The sequence below is a fragment of the Pelophylax lessonae genome (assembly GCF_965119305.1).
Source record: "Pelophylax lessonae genome assembly, chromosome: 2".
Lineage (NCBI taxonomy): Eukaryota > Metazoa > Chordata > Amphibia > Anura > Ranidae > Pelophylax > Pelophylax lessonae.
In genome coordinates this window covers 606,520,802-606,542,334 of record NC_138769.1, presented here as the reverse complement: position 1 = coordinate 606,542,334, position 21,533 = coordinate 606,520,802, and the positions used below count along the sequence as shown (strand labels likewise).

At 42.2% G+C, this 21,533-nt stretch overlaps 1 protein-coding gene across 1 annotated transcript in view; it reads left to right on the top strand.

Moving 5' to 3' along the window:
* TNS2 (tensin 2) overlaps positions 1-21,533 on the top strand; it is a 323,653-nt gene that overhangs the window by 233,409 nt on the left and 68,711 nt on the right. Inside the window, exons 13-15 of the mRNA XM_082248162.1 lie at positions 1,439-1,499; positions 3,570-3,648; positions 9,888-10,017. Coding sequence (XP_082104288.1) covers positions 1,439-1,499; positions 3,570-3,648; positions 9,888-10,017 — 270 coding nt within the window. The remainder of the gene's footprint in view (positions 1-1,438; positions 1,500-3,569; positions 3,649-9,887; positions 10,018-21,533) is intronic.

Genomic DNA, 21,533 nt, shown 5'->3' with positions numbered 1-21,533 from the left:
ACCTACAGGATACCCATACTCAGAGAAATAAGTAGGCTGGCCTCACTGATCTCTCCTTCTGTAATTGCTAGGTGCTTGGCTGTAATTCTGATCTATTGGCTTCAGAACTTTCTGGGTTAGGCAAGCCAAAAATGATTCAAACCATGGGTTGCAGGAAAGGAAATTGCTAGATTCTCCCATCAGCACAGTAAAGTCAGCCGTAGATGGTTCAAATCTCGAGATTCGAACCATGTATGAGCAGGCTGAATGTACCCAAGCTGATTTATCAATCAACTTGGGTACAACCAGCTTGCCATATTTTACATGCGATTATTGCTAGCGGCTTTTATAGCCTGCTATTGTGTTCTGCTGGTGGGGGGGGGGGGCATGGGGAGGCTTCCCAGCGGTCAGAACACAGTGATTACTGCTAGCAGCTATAGCTGCAGGCAATAATCGCATGCCAAAAATCTGACAGGCTGGTTGTACTGCACAACCAGTCTGACCATACATGGATCGAAACTCGATCCAAGAATGGCTGGCTTTACTGTACAGATCCCTCTGATTTTGAAAGCTGTGCCTCCTCTTCTCTTTGCATGCACTCTCATAACACACTCGTTTACTGGATATTATTTACTATACGGATGTAGCTCTTGTGAGACAACCTACCCTCATTAAGCCAGGCCATCTCCCAACTGCTAAACACTTATCTCCTTACAATTTCTGTATATCTGGGGATCCCTTGTCCTGGAACTCCATAAGTTACATGTAACTCCACATCTGTGGTTTACTATACAGAAAGAGTTTTAGAAATAAAATAGACTGCAACTGAAAAGTTTTCTCTGCCCCAAACTATTTCCATATGGAACTATCAAGCTTTTCTAAGGTAAGCCTATTGCATATGTGAAAACACCTGTACCCAAAGGTGTTCTGTCATTTGTACATGACCTCTTAGTGAATAGCAAGCTTGGAATTGATAAAGGATACTTGAATCATATTCTTCTGTTGATTGGTCCTGGTACAGTCAGGCAGACTTAATCTATTGATAGTCTCTTTCCAGTCTGAGACGTTTTATTTTGGACGTATAAGCATAGGAAGCAATAATTTCTGGATGTCTGAACTTGGATTCTTCGGGGCTTTTGGGAGGTCAGAGCTAAAGACATTTTAGCTACTTGTTCCAAAGACCTAGCCTTATTTGAACCTCGCTCATCTTTAGTGGAATTCTGATGCAAATTTATGTAGCATTATGTGCCCAATGCCCATATGTTTACCACCTGCAGCAATAAACCAGTGCTATTTTACATGTGTCATCGTAATTCCTTTCTTCTGTTATAGCTTTCACATTCCAGTTCATGCGACATAAAATACCAGGAATGCCTGGTTGTGATTTTTTCCACCTGTATGCCTCGAGTAACTCCTCTATTACTTAAGCATTATTTAATGCATTGACTTTCTTTCACAGGATTCTGCCCCTTTCTGAAGATCTACCAGTCCATGCAGCTGGTTTACACCTCTGGAATTTAGTAAGTTCAGCCTATTTGTTTAAGTGTACTTCCTCACTTTTTTTTTTAATAAACCCCATTTATTGATCACATATCAATTGTACAAAATGATAAGAAGTCAGTGATAAAGCAGTCACACGGGATGAGCAGTATCTCTACTTTATTTATATAAACACCACTGGTCAGATAACCCACTCTCACAGTAGGCTGCTTAGAGATCCTATGCGCTTAGGGGTACTACCAATGACAGAAAACAAAGATGCTGCTACTTAAAAATAAAACTGTATAAGAATATATATATATATATATATATATATATATATATATATATATATATATATATTTTTTTTTTTTTTTTTTCAGTAAAACCTTGGATTGCCAGCATAATTATTTCTGGAAACATGCTTGTAATCCAAAGCACTCTTATATCAAAGCGGATTTCCCCATAAGAAATAATGGAAACTCAGATGATTCGTTCCACAAGTCCTTCAGTTTATAGTCTATATACAAAGATTATAGCAATGTGATAAGGTGTGTAACCATAAAATGTCGATCCACAATATGCAGCCTTCCCAAGGGGATTAGAAGCAAAATCTAGCAGAGCTACAGAATATAAGAGAGATGAGAGGCACCTCTAAGTGTAGCAATATGGTTACATTTAATGAAGGTTCAACATTTAGCAACTCACATGGTTGATGATTAAAATAGGCACATCTAAGTATGCAGGCTTCCGGGGTAAAGCTGTCCACATAGACCATCTTCTGAACCACCGGCTCTCACCACTGTCAGTCTGCAATCGTGACCGGGAAGAATAGCCTGCAGTAGAGTGATCTGAAAGGGAGGCTTTGAATCACTCCTGGAGTGCAGCGGGGAAGGGATGATGAAGATGACTGTGCAGAGGATGGTCTATGTGGACAGCTTTACCCCAGATGCCTGCATACTTAGAGTTGCCTGTTTTAATCATCAACCATGTGAGTTGCTAAATATTGAACCTTCATTAAATGTAACCATATTGCTACACTTTAGAGGCTCCTCTCTTTTTATACATGACGCTACTTGTATATCAAGACATCGCATGTATATCAAGGCAAAATTTATTTTAAAACATTTGCTTGTCTTGCAAAGCGCTCTCAAACCAAGTTACTCTCAAACCAAGGTTTTAATGTACAGTATATACGTTGCTGCACGAGGCAGTGATGATAGATATATGTAGCGCAAGGATGGTGGTAACCTCTACCTACATCCAGTGAGACACAGACAAGGGTAAATGTGATGCTAAGTAAATGACTGACCAATAACACTTAATAGAGCAGCCAGTAATTGAGCACACGGGGCGTGGCTAGACGGCATCCACACTGCAACCATACACAGAGAGGCGACACAGGAGGCGACAGTCCCGGTGGGTCCAGCGTTCAGCGTGGAGCTAACACAGGACCATTTGTGCTTTACAAGTGAGTGCAATATATTTTATTTTAATAAATCCATATGTTAAACATTATTACGCTATTGGTGGTCCTTCTTTCTTCTCTATATATGAGGGAAACACCACCAGTGGAGGCTATATAAAGGAGTGAGATCCATATCTGAGGACTACTATTGATTTACCTACTGATGTTATGTTTGGGGAGCCTAGTCCATGAAAGTAGGTAGGCATGGAGAGTTGGTGAGTGTCCCAACACAGTGGTGGTGGAGATTGATGGTGATCCTTTCTAATATCACGATTTATATAATCATCCTGCTGACAAGCATGAAGTTGTGTTACCAGCTATATATCATATGGACTTTTTATGGACTTTTAATGGATGTTCATTTACATATTTATTTATTTTGTGTGCATTGTACAAGTGATAGCTGAATGTGCTCAATTACTGGCTGCTCTATTAAGTATTATTGGTCAGTCATTTACTTACCAGCACATTTACCCTTGTCTGTGTCTCACTGGATGTAGGTAGAGGTTACCACCATCCTTGCGCTACAGATATCTATCATCGCTGCCTCATGCAGCAACGTATATATATATATATATTTCTTATACAGTATCTCTACTTTATTGTTATTCCTGGAGCTCATCTTCTCTTTCTTTTTCTTAAGCCTCGCAGATGGCAAAAGTCAGAGACAACAGCTGTGCATAAGTCTGGAGCCGGCCTTGCTGCTTAAAGGTGATATCATGGTATGTACCAGAGAAGAACAGTAATCTGCTGCACAAGGGAAGTGTAGGGGTGTTGCTCATAGTAACCAAGCATGTTTGGGCTTTTATCCACAGACATGCTTTCAGAAGCTGTAACCTGTTATATGGTTACCACTTTAATTTCCTCCTGTATTTAGATTGCTGTGCATCTGTGTTTGTCTGGGGAGCAAGCCAAGTGCACCTGTAATTGTAGTTATTTTTTTCATCCCACTGAGACAGAAATATTAAAGTTGCAGCAACCACAGACCTGGTTCTGAAGTTTCTGGGAAAATCAAGTGATCTTTGGTGTCCAGTTTAATATTTGCACACTGTGCAGTAACAGCTGTAACATCTGCAGGTAACACTGAAATAAGCACACTTCTCTCTGGCAGAGATATAATATCCTGTCTGCTCTTCAGAGATGTGATGTTAAAATCTGCTGGAGTTTAAGGAAAGGCACCAAGGACTGAACAAATATTAGCTTCGCTAGACTTGACTGTTTTATGTGTGGTTAAATGTGGATTTAACAATTCACAACACTCTGTTCATCATGTTATATAAACTTTCACATGCATAGATTATATAGATAGATTCTGGTTCCGATTCAGGTTCTGGAAAAGTAGATGCCTTGTTCCCTATGTAAATCAAAAATAATCAGCGCAAGCCCACATTAAACAGAACAAAAGAATCAATCAAAGTTCTTGTGCACAAGGCTGCAAACAATCAGTGCCAAACACAAAAACACCTGTGAAAACTTAAAGAAAATAATATTGCTGCACCAAGTCTTTCATTGGAGATAAATAAATAAATAAATATGTTTGGTGTACAAAATATTATCACAATAACTCTAAATCAGTCCATCAACTGTGATACTAAAGTGATAAATCAATTTCTGAGCCGTGATTATAAAATCAATAATATTAATAGTCCCAATCCTCAGTGAAAATAGTGACTGAAAGAAAATCAAAAAATCTTCATCCACAAACGTGATCAAAAGTGCTGCATGCTTCACTCCAGGTGCTCCTAGTGACTAGTGACAGATTAGCAGCTCACCTTAGGAACAGACTCCTGAGAGTCAATACACACTCTGGGATAATCACTGCAGTCTGGTTTGCCTTCCCATCACCGCCTCCTGATAGTCCCTCCAGGTTTATATGGCATCGGTGTGGAAAAAATAAAAGCAAGATCTAGTGCTCTCTGATTTTAAGGCTATTTATTAAATCATAAATGGTGAAATCGCACTTACATTTCAAAGCACTTCAGCAGTGCGGACTTATCATAGCATCAAACGCTGCCTGTGGTCTCCGGGAATCAATGTGATGACGTGCAGGCTCCTCCCCCGTACGCGTTGCGTCATAGACTTCATCAGCGGGGTCGTGATTTTATAATCACGGCTCAGAAATTGATTTATCACTTTAGTATCACAGTTGATGGACTGATTTAGAGTTATTGTGATAACATTTTGTACACCAAACATATTTATTTTTTTATTTATCTCCAATGAAACACTTGGCGCAGCAATATTATTTTCTTTATACCTTGGTCCCTAAGCCGACTCCTAAGCTGGCCATAGACGGATCGAATCGAGATTTAAACCATGTATGGGCAGGTTTAAAGTCCCCAAGTTGATTGATCGATCGACTTGAATATAACCAGCCTGATGGATTTTACTTGCAATTGTTGCTAGCCATTAGAAATAATCACGTTGTTCTCCCGGTGGGGATGGCTTCCCCCATCCCTCAGTGGGAGAACACAATGACTCCGCAGGAGGGATTCCCCTGTCAGCACTGACTGCATTGATAGGGTAATCAAGCAATTTTCTTTCCTGCAACCCATAGCTGCAGGAAAGAAATTTGCTTTGTCTATGACTGGCCTTAGATAAAGAAAAAATGTCTCAAAGAGATATTTATTCACAGCACATCGGTTGTTGTGTACGTACAGACAAAACCTTTCCTTTAAAGTACAACTGTAGGCAAACACTTTTTTTCTCATTTTGGATAGAGTAAGGGAGAATTATGACCCTTTTCAGATTTATTATTTTCACTATAGGTCTCCCATTGGGGAGATTTCCCTTCATTTCCTGTCCCATAGTCACAACAGGAAGTGAGAGGAAATCCCTGCAAATTAAGGGATATCCTCTACACTCCCTGGGATGCCAGAACTAGTGTCCCCATTGAAAGATTTCCCCTCTATTACTTTTCTGGGGACAACCCAAATTTTGGGATTTTCTTTAACTTTCATTTTCAACTCTCTAATGGGGGCACAGACAGCAAAAAATGTGTCCTAATCCCTCTCCACTCTATCCAAAACTAAAAAAAAAAATGTTTTGCCTTCAGTTATACTTTACGTTTTGTCTCTGTCTTGTTGGAGAGCTTTTCCTCTTCTTCTTGTCTTGGAGACATAATTAACTTTTTGGAACAGGTGTTGGAAGATTTGCTCTTGCCTTTTGTTCTGGTGATAACTCTAAAAGTTTGGATTTCCAATCCCTTTCTGTCTTGGTGATAACGGTCATATTTATGCAATAAAAAAGTTTAAAGAGGAAGAAAGGAGAAGTACAGCAAAAGCCTGTTTGGCTGTACTTCTATCAATCACAGGAGTGCAATTAATTCTGCACTTGTGACCCATTTTCAGCTGAAGCCCGCTGTCTGCTGATGCCACAGAGCCGATCCAGGCTCGGGCAAGATCGCAAAACAATGGAGTTGGGATCCGCCCACATGCCTGGATCGACATCCGGCTCAGCCTCTCAGCGAGCCACTGAGAGCCTGATCCGGCCACTCCCTCCACAGCCCAGCATTCCTGTGAGCTCGGGGGGCAGAAAAGAGAGCTGCTGACTGACAGTCACCAGCTCTCTGCTCAGGGAGCTCTGAGAACCGAGAGATTTGCGTTGTTAGATTGCTCCGTTCTCAGTGTTAGAGGTGCAAGGGGACAGATGCAGCTTCAGACCGATACCGCATCCACCTAGGTAAGTATGATCCTTAAAAAAAAATATATAATTCTCTTTTAAGCTATGAGGATCATTCTTTCCTCCGTGTTTGAGTTTTAGTCTCATCTGAGCGGGGAGTTCTAACCAGAGGTAAAACCAACACTGTGATTGGAGAATTGAGCTTATTAAGCCGATCGGTAAAATAAAAGGCATAAATATTCAGTGAGTGAGGTGTCAAGAGGGGAGTATGACTCACTTTATGCACAGTGGGGATTTCAGCCATTCAGGTGGATGCCAAGCAGTTGTTATGGACTTTATTATCCAGTTGATGATACTTACTTTATGGACTACTATATTGCACATTGCATAGTATCACTGGGAGGTGGAGGTGTAGTGATAATCTATGAGCGCTGCTGGAAGAGCGCTGCTGGAGTAACTGTTGCGATTTGCTTGTTTTATTTGTTTTATACTGCAGCTGTCTACTATATTATTATTAATATTGGTTGGAATTTCACCTTTCCTCCAGGAGTGTGTAGTAATAGAATTTACAATGTGATTAGGTATTTTTTACACTTATCCAACAGATATACACTTTCAATGTTATATTTAATAGATCAAATAGGAGTAAATAAGAGAAGTTTATTGTTAGAGTTTACATGCTGTTTAAGTAATAAGCCTGTTTTTGAAAAATAGAAGTTGGAGTTTGAGTTACAAAAGATGAATCTGCAGCCTGTCTCCTACTTTCCCATGGCTGATATCAATCTATGTAATACATTTAACTAAACTTGACTTGCTGCACTTAACCTGTTATTTCACAAATGCTTTCTTCACTTTTACTTTAGAATTGTGCAACCAGTTGTAGCTCGCGGTTACCTTTAAGCTATGTAGGAAGTCAAATTCACTGCTGGTTTTCATAAAACTGTCAGTTAAAGAAGAGTAAGGAAGATTCCCAGTGGTAATGCTAATACCACTTACTTGATTAAAGTATATCGAAACTAAGCTGGAAGACATTTGGTCTGTTTAGGGCGGCATACTTTTTCATGAAAAACTGCTATATTTTTCCATTATAGTCTTTTCACCTTTTTTCATACTTTTGTATCTCAGTGCTGTGGATCTCTTCAGTGACTCCCTGTCTACATGCAGTCACTCCAGTGTTAGCGGCACATCGCAAAACACCTAAGCACTTGGGTTTTTAAGGCACCGGATATCAAACAAATCTCAACCATACGTAATTTATTTTTACATAATATAAAAAAGAAATTGTACAACACCTATTACCCCTTAAAAAATGATTGTGATAGTCATTGATATTGATATTACCAACTGCTCTGCCCCACAAATGGGCTATATATAATGATGTTGACAAATAGAGGGTTATTTACTAAAACTGAAGAGTGCAAAATCTAGTGCAGCTCTGCATAGAAACCAATCAGCTTGCAGTTTTTTTTTTGTCAAAGCCTAATTGGAAAAGCTGAAGTTAGAAGTTGACTGGCACCTGATTTTGCACTCTCTAATTTTAGTAAATCACCCCATAGAGTCTTTGCAAAGAAGAGGGAGGAGAAAAGAAGGGTCATTGATGAGCTCTACTTGTTTCGCAACCAAAGCCACTTTGTCAGGAGCTATACGTATCAGAATCTGCAAAACAATATATAGGACAGTTAAACTATGTTTATAATATGTTACTATATAAATATACTGTTCTATATTCTATAATTACGGATTCTGATATGTATTTCTCCTGAAGAAGTGGCTTTGAAACATGTAGAACTCATGTGACCCTTCTTTTTCTCCTCCTTCTTTATGATGACTCTATTTGGCCAATTTTTGGGACAGAACAGTTTGTTGCCTTGATTTATAATCCTATAGTTTGTAGAGGGTTGGATATTTGCTTTGGGTACACCAATATCAATGATTGTCAGAATCATTTTTTAAGGGGTAGTATTTGTTGTTTTATGTACAATTACTTGTTTTTATTATGTAAAAATTAAATTTATATATGTTGATATATGGTTGTTATTTATTTGAGTCTGATGCTTTAGGCTACATTCACACCTGAGCGTAGCGTTTTCGCGCGTTTTTTACCGCGATTTTACCGCAATTTTACCGCGATTTTTGTGCAGGCGTTTTTAGATTGAATAGAGACCAATGGAAAACGCCTGTAATCTGCCCAAAAAGAAGCTCATGTACTTTTTTGAGCGTTGGGCTTTTTGTATACAGCATCAAAACGCTCAGATGTGAACAGGGGCCATTGAAATGAATAGGATTTGTCTTGTTGGGCGTTTTGAGAGCTGATCCTAAAGCAGAAAAACGCCCCAAAAACGCCCCAAAACGCCTACATGTGAACGGAGCCTTAAAGTGATTATAAAGTCTCGTTCTTTTGTTTTTTAAATAACAAACATGTTATACTTACCTTTTCTGTGAAGTGGTTTTTCACAGTGCAGCCTGCATCCTCCTCTTCTTGGGTCCCTTGTTGCTGCTACTAGCCCCTACAAGAGTCTTCCTGTGGTGGCACCCGAGCTGAGCTGCAGCTCCCTGTCTCCATTCAGACACGGAGCTGCTGTTTGGCCCCACCCCTCTCTTTCCTGATTGGCTAACTGACACTGATTGACAGCCACGGGAGCCAATGTCAAGGCGGCTATGTCTGAGCCAATTAGAATAGTGAGTCCCGGACGGCCGAGGGACTCGTGGACATCGTTGGACAGAGATGGAGCTCAGGTAAGTATTAGGGGGTGCTGGGGAGGCTGCTACACCCAGAAGGTTTTTATCTTAAGGCATAGAATGCATTAGGATAAAAAACCTTCTGACTTTACAACTCCCTAAAAAACCCAAGTGCGTAGGTTTTGTGATTGTAACTATTAGGGTGTGGCATCTTTTATACAACCCTCGATTTAGATTTATGTTAGCATCACAGCATTGCTGTGGACCAGCTATACAGTAGACCAGTGTGTGTCAACATAGCCCCTTGTTGTGTGCCAGAGGCACACGTGTCAAGGTGACAAAGCAGGAGCACTACTGGGAGACCCATAACCAGAAGTGGATGAATAAGGAATTTAATGGAAGGATCACCAGATATTCCTTTAGTAAAAGGAACAGATTCAAAAAGAACTTTTGAAATTGCATTAACATGTTAATGTGTATATGAGATATTTGTATTGGGTCTAGTTCTACTGAAAAAGCCCATAAAACTGCAATCATTTTGCGGTCAGGTTGGGAATAATCATGTAGTCTGTAGTTAACTTTACTCTTGCTTTCTGATGTATTTACAGCTTATTCTGTAGTTAGAATTGATAAGCAGAATTATTCTTTGTGTGTTCCACAGGTGAAATGTTATCACAAGCGTTGCAAGCCCCATGAGAGAGAAGTGCTCTTCAGACTTCAGTTCCATACATGCACCATTCACAACACACATCTGTGCTTCAGTAAGGACCAGCTGGACTGTGCTTGCACAGGTGAGGAGGAGCATCATATGCAGTGCAGCTACAAATTGTCTACAGCCTTCTGCAAGAATAGCTGTACAGGGGCTGATCTTTGCAGCGAGCAGTGGGTAGCGTGAGATCTACTATTTTGGATCATTGCCATAATACTCTTTGTCTTCCTTCCTTGACTCTATTTCTTGGCCAGCGTAGGCTGCAAAGGGTGGAGGGCAGTTCTCTGTTCTGTGCAGAAAAGGGAACTATCACTAATCAATCACAAGAGTTTTCCACCGTTATGACAATGAACACTTGAATGCTCATTAGAGTGATTGTAAAGGATTTTTTTTTATTTTATAAATATAATAAATATGTTATACTTACCTGCTGTGTGCGGTGGTTTCGCACAGAGCAATCCCGATCCTCCTTTTCTCAGGACCCCTGCCGGCACTCTGGGCCCCTCCTCTTTGCCGAGTGCCCCCATAGCAAGCCGCTTGCTGTGGGGGGGCACTTGTGCGTGCTCGCTCCCGAGCCAACTCTCTGCGTCCATGAGACACAGAGAGCACGGTTTAGTCCCCCCGCCTCACTGGCTGTGATTGACAATAGCAGGAAGCCAACGGCTCCTGCTGCTGCATCTTAGCCAATCAGGAAGGAGAGACCGGGGAGAGCCTTGGGTCTTGTGCACATCGCTGGATCAAGGTTGGGATTAGGCAAGTATTGGGGGGAGCTAAAGGGGGAGCTGCACACTGTAGGTTTTTTTTTACCTTCATACATAGAATGCATGAAGGTAAAAAAAACCTTCAGCCTTTACAACCACTTTAATTTACAGGAGCACCAAATTTATTCTCAAAGCAGTTGTATGTTGATTGTACAGCCATCTCAGGTCATCTATCAAAAGATATATGAGAATATGTTAACGTACCTTAAATAATGATGTTTTAATAGCTTTTAGAGTAAATCCACTGTTGGGCCTCCACCACAAGATATAAAACTTGCAACAAGACCAAGTAGTTTCCAGTGCCAGTCAGCACACACCTGTTGCCCTAATATTTGTTGCGCCAGGACTGCCTGGAGCACCCACCCAACACATCCCAGTGGCAAGCACCCCCCAACACTCACTGCTGCCTCTCCAAAAGTGCAGAGCTCTGGAAGATCTTTCAGGTGCACAATGACAAGTTTGCATTGCTCAACTGTGGCCCATTCAGAGACAAGGGAAACTGGTGATCTGGCTTCAGATGATTCCACACTTAGGCCCCCATGCACACGGGACGTTTTTAACGCCGCTGTAAGCAGCGTCAGACGTTTTCTTTTTGCAGCCTAAAAACGCCCCTCCATGTTATTCTATGGCCTCATGCACACTCAGACGTTTTTGAGCTGTAAGTGGCCTAGGCGTTTTTAAGCTGCAACAAGAACCCACAACCTGAGGACCAGCGTTACAGCGTTAAAAACTCCAAAAAACAATAAGGTGAAACCACCCTTCTCCTGCGCTTGGTATCCAAGCCCCTCAACCACACTCTTCACGGGACTGACAAATGGCTTCTTAGATGGCTACTGTCTTGCTGCCCTTAACGGACTGGGGTCGTCCACCGGTACTACAAGCAAAAAGAACAAAAAAAGGGCGCACCGACCTAGCGCATTATCCTCAATAAAAGGCTTTATTTATGTAACATTAAAAAATGGCTACTCACAGACGTAGATAAACATAAGGCGTGTCAAGCTGATTTGCTCAATTGTCCGTGTTTAGTCCATATAATCGTCCATGACCGATGAGATGACTGACGCGTTTCGAGGCATAGCCTCTTCCTCAGAGCCACTGTGTCATGACTGTCTCTTTGATTTAAGTAGTGAGGTAGTGACCCAGCCACTACCCCCAAGTGGGAGTGTCCCTCCCCCGGGGGGAGTGACTGGAGCACCACCCCACCCACTTCTGTGGCATCATTAGTAATATACAGTGGCATACATTGATCATGCAAGTGCAATACAAATGCTGGAATATATACGTGAAATTAAAATGTATATGCATAGAAACAGTGCAACAAGGAAAACGGTGCAACAATAAAATAATCTGGATAAAAAACCACCATAAACAAATACTACCATAAACAAATACTAAAAATGGATAAAAACGGATAAAAATGCTTGCTGGGTGCACTTAAAATCATTGTAAACATTCCATAGAATGACAGCAAAGGTTAGCTAATATAATCTATCAATAATCGATAGTTCCCCCACAATATTTCCCATTACCTTCGCTGTCTATTGTGTCTAGTCCAGGCTAGATTTTTGTTTATATATGATGATGTTCTGCTCTCTGTTCTCCCAGGCGATTCCATCATACTGGGGGAAGGGATGGAAATAGGGGGAGGGATGGAAGGCTGGGGGGATCCCCACTGAATAGGAGAGATCAGAGAGGGGGGGGTAGGAGGCCGATCGGCCACTCCCCAACTTCATGGGACGAGTGGGGCATAGATAATAATGTAACTTGGAGCCGATCGGTCATGCTGTACCGATCATCGGCTCCGTGGAACGCACGCCGCTACCCGACTTCCGGGTTGTTGCGTCATGCGTTCCACCTGTCGTCACTTCCGCCGACGTCATTTCCTGTATCTCGGGAGTCGAGGTACTGTGTGCAGCGGGGCGGTCTGTCTCTCGGGCCACTCCCTCTATCTCTGCATTGGCCCAACAGACGCCATCAGCGCCCCTAATACATGACATCATATCCCACTTTGTTTACCCTCTAGGCGCTTCTGTAGATTCCTGAATTCGGAACTCCATTGTGCCAATATCTCTGTTTAGAAAGCCTCCACCCTTCTATATACTTGATTAAAAACTATATTTAGGCCACTATATATCTTTGATGGAATCAAGAAGATTGCATTTATCCATGTGTATATTTTTGCTACATACAATTACTAATAATGATGTAGTCCTATTGTATACCCGTGTGGGCACACATGCACAACCACGTACAAAACCCACAAGGGGCATGCAGGCTCATGTACATACGCAGCCACACATGCACGCAGCAACTCCTCTATATAAAATGCATATGGGTTTGATGGGACCCCCGTCTGATTCAATCAAGGGTCTAAAGCTTGTAGATACAAAACAAGTATCTCACATGTATATGAATATACCACACTATCTAAATAGATACTTAATACAGTCACAGTATAGAGAGAACTGTTAGAATCAATGTGAATTTAATAACCAAGGAGAATGTATAGGTGAACGAGTGGACCTTTTTGGAAAATGACCCAAGGATTGACTGTTTAAGGAAAACATATCCTCTCAACTAGGTGAACTAATCTCTTTGTTCACTAACAGTCGCAGGTTTATGACTAACCCAAGACTGTATGACTCATTGCAAACTGAATGGGACCATAATTTTAGATGTGGTTCTAGAACTTAGGAGCCGCATCTTTGAACGCAGCTCCGGGAATAGAAACCAGACAGATAAATGAAACAATTAAAAGAATTTGTCTAAAAATTATTGTTAAAAGGTTAACAAAATTATCAAAATTATCAAAAATATATATATATCAAAAATATGTATATATATATCACAAAAAGCAGAGATGAGATAGACCGAATAAAGGGTGATCATGGCACAGGCGAGCCATATAACACCTGTATCAGGCCTGTAAAGTGAGGAGTGCATGAGGACAGGTGGGGCTATCGATTTGGTATGCCCCATTAATCCTATAGAATCCCATGGATCTCTATATCCTCATTTATGCCCCCTGGTGCTAGGGACCCCAGAGTGAATATCCAGTAGGACTCTCTTTTACAGAGTTTCTGGAATCTCACCCCGTCATCCTGATCTTTGCCGATGACTTCAATCCCGAACACCCTTAACCCTGTAGGGTCTCCATCATGGAACTGGCAGAAATGGCGAGGTACCGAGTAGTTGTTCCGGTCTCTCGGTCCCTCCTTAGTCTTTTTGTTGAGTATACTGCACTTGTGCTCCCCGAATCTTACTCTCAGGGGTCGTATAGTGCGTCCGATATAAAATAAACCACATGGGCACAATAGGGCATATATAAGATAGCTAGTGCCACAATTAATGAACTGTTTGATCCCGTGGCTTCGCCCATCTGTGCCAACTATTTCCTTTTTCCGATGCCACATGAAGGAGCAGGCTCCACAATTCTTGACCCCACACCTGAAGTTACCCTTCTGGTCAAAGGCTGAAAACCAGGGGATGGATGTTGATACCCCTTGAGAAACTTTGGGTTTACGGACCCTACTGGGGGCAATTTGGCTTCTTAGATCTTTTGGCTTCCTAAACACTATTTCCGGTCTCGGTGGCAGTACACTTCCCAAAACCGGATCCTGTTTAAGAATTTTCCAATTGCGCTGGATCACGCGTTGGATATCAAAGGCTTTGTTACTATACACAGTGCTGAACCTGACTGACCCTGCACTCCCAGCCTTAGGAGGCTATCTCTTGAAGATGTTAGTGTATTGGGGGTTATACGTTGAGGAGGAGTGTTCGACAAGAATGTCGTTTTCATACATCAACAAGTATTTAGTATATGCTTCCTCAATATGTTCAATTTTGTAACCCTTTTCCTTAAATCTTTCTTTAAGGATAGCACCTTGTTCTTCATAGTCAGACCTTTTTGTGCAGGTCCTGTGCAACCGACAGAATTGCCCAAAAGGGATATTTCTTATCCATCTAGGATGGTGATTACTGGTTGCATGGAGGTAGGCATTGCCCCCACTTGGCTTGAAATGGGTTTTAGAGACAATGCTTCCATCAGAATCAGCACATAATTCTAGATCTAAAAAGACCAGACTGGTTTCATCCGTTACCTGAGTAAAAGAGATCCCGAAAGGGTTGTTTGCACAATGTAGTATAAAGCCTGCCAGATCCTCCTGTGTGCCATCCCAAATGATTAGTATATCGTCGATATACCTGGCATACAAGGCAAGATTAGCCTTGAAGGGGTTATTCTTCCAAATGAATAGGTCCTCCCAGTACCCCATAAAAAGGTTGGCGTAGCTGGGAGCAAACCTTGCCCCCATAGCTGTTCCTCTAATCTGCCTGTAGTATTCCCCCACATAGGAGAAATAGTTGTGGTTCAAAATATAATTGATACAGTCAACCAGAAACGTGGTTTGGAGGGGATGCAAATTACTGAGGCTCAGATAGTGTTCGACTGCCTTTAGTCCATGGATGTGTTCAATGGACGTGTACAATGAGGACACATCCAAGGACAGCCATTTATATTGAGGAGACCATTTAAACGGAGTCAAAATATCCAGCATATGACTTGAGTCTCTCACATAAGATGGGAGAGTCACCACCAAGTCTTGCAGGAAATGATCTATGTAACAGCCTAAGTTGCTAGTTAGGCTGTCAATACCAGCTATTATCGGCCTGCCAGGGGGGTTCTCAAGGTCCTTATGGACCTTGGGGATGTGATAAAAGTGTGGGGTTTTTGGATGTTGCTTTAATAGAAAGTGATATTCATTCTTTGTAATTACTTTATTCCCCAATGCTTTATCCAACAATGATTTTAATGATGTTGTATACTCCACTAGAGGGTCCTTTTTCAGCTTCTCATACGTCCCTTGATCGTTCAGAAGTCTGTAGGCCTCTGCCAGGTATGTGGATCGATCCTGTATGACCAAGCCCCCTCCCTTGTCGGCCTGCCTAATGATAATCTCCTCATTATTCTTTAGTCTCTTGATTGTGTCCGTCATATTTTCACCCATTTCTAGTCCCTTCACTTGATGTTTGTACTTTTTGGGCATCCTATTCTTGTTCTGACAGACCTGTTTGATTTCCTCCAACACTACCTCAAAAAAAGTGGGTATATAATTGCCCTTTGCCCAATGAGGGAAAAAGCATGACTTGGGTTTAAAGGAGGTGTGTATCAGGGCCTTGTCCATTCCAATTAGTTCTTGATCTACTAAAAGATCGTCACAACACCCCTCCTCGTAAAGACTCTCGAGGATGGTTAGTGCGTCTTCTTCCCTACCATTATTGTGGGTCGGTTCATCCGGAATAGCAGGTCCTGAATCAGGATTCTTTTTGAGGGCATAGAACCTTTTGACTGTAAGCCCTCTAATGTATTTATTCAGATCGATGAATACCTCAAAGAGATTTGGATAGCTGGGAGGGGCAAAGTTGAGCCCTTTTCTAAGTAGATTTAACTCAGTTTCCGTAAACACCGTTCCAGAGAGATTGTAAATTTTGATGGTGGAGTATGTCCCACCTATCTCCGCCCTCTTTTTGGTCTTTTTTCCTCCTCTTTTTCCTCTCTTTCTCCTCTTTTCCTTGTGGGGTACCTCTGGGGGAGGGAGTTGAGATGTTTCGAGGCCGTGGGGGTGAATCCCCCCACAGCCCCCTGCCCTAAAAAAATGAGGGGTTGGGGCTGTGTTCCTTCGCTTTGGGCAGCGCTCCCAACCATATCTATAGTGCTGGTTAGTGTGGGGGCGGAATCCAGGGTTCTATCTTCCACCGTTTCACTGGAGGTGGGGTTACCGGCAGGCTCGACCCTACCGTTTAAACTCCTCCTTATGGGGTCCATGCATGTATTTTTTATTATATTGGGTTTGGTACCTGCATTTGTTCCAAAATGTGATCTATCTTTCCTAGTGTTGTTACTATAGCTATTGTTCCTTGGGTTTCTTTTATTTTTATTGTTTCGATTCGAGAAGGGCTTTTTAGCTTTTCCCGACCTAGCCTCCCCTTGACTGGTGTATCCAGTTCTTGGGGAGTTATTATGTTCAACCCACCTGGACCCCCTATTGTTCCTGGATGGTGAACGCGGGCCTGGGCCCTTCTTCCAGTTAAATTCCCGTCCCTCCTGATAGTCCTGCCTATCCCTTTCAAATTTACCTGATTTTTTGCTGATGAGCTCAGTCTCAAAGCTTACCACCTGTTCATTTACATTCCCATCCCATGTGTTAAAAGAAGCTATATCTACAAATTCAGCAAGCTGTTCTTGTATGTCTTTTACATCTGTACGAATTGTTTCTAAATATCTCTGTCTCTGCTTTATGATTGATTCCAACAACAGTTTGTTACACTCTCTCATTTTAGCTAACCATTCGGTTTGCAAGTCCTCGTCTAGCCAGAGGCACATTTTAGTGAGTCTTAGACCTCTTGGAATCCGATCGACCTCAAGGTACTTCTCCAAAAGTAAAATGTCCCACCACTGGGTCATCTCTTTTTCCAGGGTTCGTCTCAATCTATAAAAGAGGGACACCATGGTGTCTTCCCTATCCACAGTGTCTGTCTCATCTGTGCGGATGCTGTCTGCAGTGGTCCGCTGCTCATATGTGTTAATACTGTTACTGAAGCCTTTGGCCAGAGAAAGTCTCCTAAGTTCCCGCTCTTCAATGGATAGAACCATATTTTCGCCTTTGCTGGATGTGGTTCGTGACGCACAGTTAGTCACTTAAAGGAGCTGGTTCTACCACTGCTGCTGGAGTCCCCACTCGTGAAAGCTCCAAAAAACAATAAGGTGAAACCACCCTTCTCCTGCGCTTGGTATCCAAGCCCCTCAACCACACTCTTCACGGGACTGACAAATGGCTTCTTAGATGGCTACTGTCTTGCTGCCCTTAACGGACTGGGGTCGTCCACCGATACTACAAGCAAAAAGAACAAAAAAAGGGCGCACCGACCTAGCGCATTATCCTCAATAAAAGGCTTTATTTATGTAACATTAAAAAATGGCTACTCACAGACGTAGATAAACATAAGGCGTGTCAAGCTGATTTGCTCAATTGTCCGTGTTTAGTCCATATAATCGTCCATGACCGATGAGATGACTGACGCGTTTCGAGGCATAGCCTCTTCCTCAGAGCCACTGTGTCATGACTGTCTCTTTGATTTAAGTAGTGAGGTAGTGACCCAGCCACTACCCCCAAGTGGGAGTGTCCCTCCCCCGGGGGGAGTGACTGGAGCACCACCCCACCCACTTCTGTGGCATCATTAGTAATATACAGTGGCATACATTGATCATGCAAGTGCAATACAAATGCTGGAATATATACGTGAAATTAAAATGTATATGCATAGAAACAGTGCAACAAGGAAAACGGTGCAACAATAAAATAATCTGGATAAAAAACCACCATAAACAAATACTACCATAAACAAATACTAAAAATGGATAAAAACGGATAAAAATGCTTGCTGGGTGCACTTAAAATCATTGTAAACATTCCATAGAATGACAGCAAAGGTTAGCTAATATAATCTATCAATAATCGATAGTTCCCCCACAATATTTCCCATTACCTTCGCTGTCTATTGTGTCTAGTCCAGGCTAGATTTTTGTTTATATATGATGATGTTCTGCTCTCTGTTCTCCCAGGCGATTCCATCATACTGGGGGAAGGGATGGAAATAGGGGGAGGGATGGAAGGCTGGGGGGATCCCCACTGAATAGGAGAGATCAGAGAGGGGGGGGTAGGAGGCCGATCGGCCACTCCCCAACTTCATGGGACGAGTGGGGCATAGATAATAATGTAACTTGGAGCCGATCGGTCATGCTGTACCGATCATCGGCTCCGTGGAACGCACGCCGCTACCCGACTTCCGGGTTGTTGCGTCATGCGTTCCACCTGTCGTCACTTCCGCCGACGTCATTTCCTGTATCTCGGGAGTCGAGGTACTGTGTGCAGCGGGGCGGTCTGTCTCTCGGGCCACTCCCTCTATCTCTGCATTGGCCCAACAGACGCCATCAGCGCCCCTAATACATGACATCATATCCCACTTTGTTTACCCTCTAGGCGCTTCTGTAGATTCCTGAATTCGGAACTCCATTGTGCCAATATCTCTGTTTAGAAAGCCTCCACCCTTCTATATACTTGATTAAAAACTATATTTAGGCCACTATATATCTTTGATGGAATCAAGAAGATTGCATTTATCCATGTGTATATTTTTGCTACATACAATTACTAATAATGATGTAGTCCTATTGTATACCCGTGTGGGCACACATGCACAACCACGTACAAAACCCACAAGGGGCATGCAGGCTCATGTACATACGCAGCCACACATGCACGCAGCAACTCCTCTATATAAAATGCATATGGGTTTGATGGGACCCCCGTCTGATTCAATCAAGGGTCTAAAGCTTGTAGATACAAAACAAGTATCTCACATGTATATGAATATACCACACTATCTAAATAGATACTTAATACAGTCACAGTATAGAGAGAACTGTTAGAATCAATGTGAATTTAATAACCAAGGAGAATGTATAGGTGAACGAGTGGACCTTTTTGGAAAATGACCCAAGGATTGACTGTTTAAGGAAAACATATCCTCTCAACTAGGTGAACTAATCTCTTTGTTCACTAACAGTCGCAGGTTTATGACTAACCCAAGACTGTATGACTCATTGCAAACTGAATGGGACCATAATTTTAGATGTGGTTCTAGAACTTAGGAGCCGCATCTTTGAACGCAGCTCCGGGAATAGAAACCAGACAGATAAATGAAACAATTAAAAGAATTTGTCTAAAAATTATTGTTAAAAGGTTAACAAAATTATCAAAATTATCAAAAATATATATATATCAAAAATATGTATATATATATCACAAAAAGCAGAGATGAGATAGACCGAATAAAGGGTGATCATGGCACAGGCGAGCCATATAACACCTGTATCAGGCCTGTAAAGTGAGGAGTGCATGAGGACAGGTGGGGCTATCGATTTGGTATGCCCCATTAATCCTATAGAATCCCATGGATCTCTATATCCTCATTTATGCCCCCTGGTGCTAGGGACCCCAGAGTGAATATCCAGTAGGACTCTCTTTTACAGAGTTTCTGGAATCTCACCCCGTCATCCTGATCTTTGCCGATGACTTCAATCCCGAACACCCTTAACCCTGTAGGGTCTCCATCATGGAACTGGCAGAAATGGCGAGGTACCGAGTAGTTGTTCCGGTCTCTCGGTCCCTCCTTAGTCTTTTTGTTGAGTATACTGCACTTGTGCTCCCCGAATCTTACTCTCAGGGGTCGTATAGTGCGTCCGATATAAAATAAACCACATGGGCACAATAGGGCATATATAAGATAGCTAGTGCCACAATTAATGAACTGTTTGATCCCGTGGCTTCGCCCATCTGTGCCAACTATTTCCTTTTTCCGATGCCACATGAAGGAGCAGGCTCCACAATTCTTGACCCCACACCTGAAGTTACCCTTCTGGTCAAAGGCTGAAAACCAGGGGATGGATGTTGATACCCCTTGAGAAACTTTGGGTTTACGGACCCCTACTGGGGGCAATTTGGCTTCTTAGATCTTTTGGCTTCCTAAACACTATTTCCGGTCTCGGTGGCAGTACACTTCCCAAAACCGGATCCTGTTTAAGAATTTTCCAATTGCGCTGGATCACGCGTTGGATATCAAAGGCTTTGTTACTATACACAGTGCTGAACCTGACTGACCCTGCACTCCCAGCCTTAGGAGGCTTTCTCTTGAAGATGTTAGTGTATTGGGGGTTATACGTTGAGGAGGAGTGTTCGACAAGAATGTCGTTTTCATACATCAACAAGTATTTAGTATATGCTTCCTCAATATGTTCAATTTTGTAACCCTTTTCCTTAAATCTTTCTTTAAGGATAGCACCTTGTTCTTCATAGTCAGACCTTTTTGTGCAGGTCCTGTGCAACCGACAGAATTGCCCAAAAGGGATATTTCTTATCCATCTAGGATGGTGATTACTGGTTGCATGGAGGTAGGCATTGCCCCCACTTGGCTTGAAATGGGTTTTAGAGACAATGCTTCCATCAGAATCAGCACATAATTCTAGATCTAAAAAGACCAGACTGGTTTCATCCGTTACCTGAGTAAAAGAGATCCCGAAAGGGTTGTTTGCACAATGTAGTATAAAGCCTGCCAGATCCTCCTGTGTGCCATCCCAAATGATTAGTATATCGTCGATATACCTGGCATACAAGGCAAGATTAGCCTTGAAGGGGTTATTCTTCCAAATGAATAGGTCCTCCCAGTACCCCATAAAAAGGTTGGCGTAGCTGGGAGCAAACCTTGCCCCCATAGCTGTTCCTCTAATCTGCCTGTAGTATTCCCCCACATAGGAGAAATAGTTGTGGTTCAAAATATAATTGATACAGTCAACCAGAAACGTGGTTTGGAGGGGATGCAAATTACTGAGGCTCAGATAGTGTTCGACTGCCTTTAGTCCATGGATGTGTTCAATGGACGTGTACAATGAGGACACATCCAAGGACAGCCATTTATATTGAGGAGACCATTTAAACGGAGTCAAAATATCCAGCATATGACTTGAGTCTCTCACATAAGATGGGAGAGTCACCACCAAGTCTTGCAGGAAATGATCTATGTAACAGCCTAAGTTGCTAGTTAGGCTGTCAATACCAGCTATTATCGGCCTGCCAGGGGGGTTCTCAAGGTCCTTATGGACCTTGGGGATGTGATAAAAGTGTGGGGTTTTTGGATGTTGCTTTAATAGAAAGTGATATTCATTCTTTGTAATTACTTTATTCCCCAATGCTTTATCCAACAATGATTTTAATGATGTTGT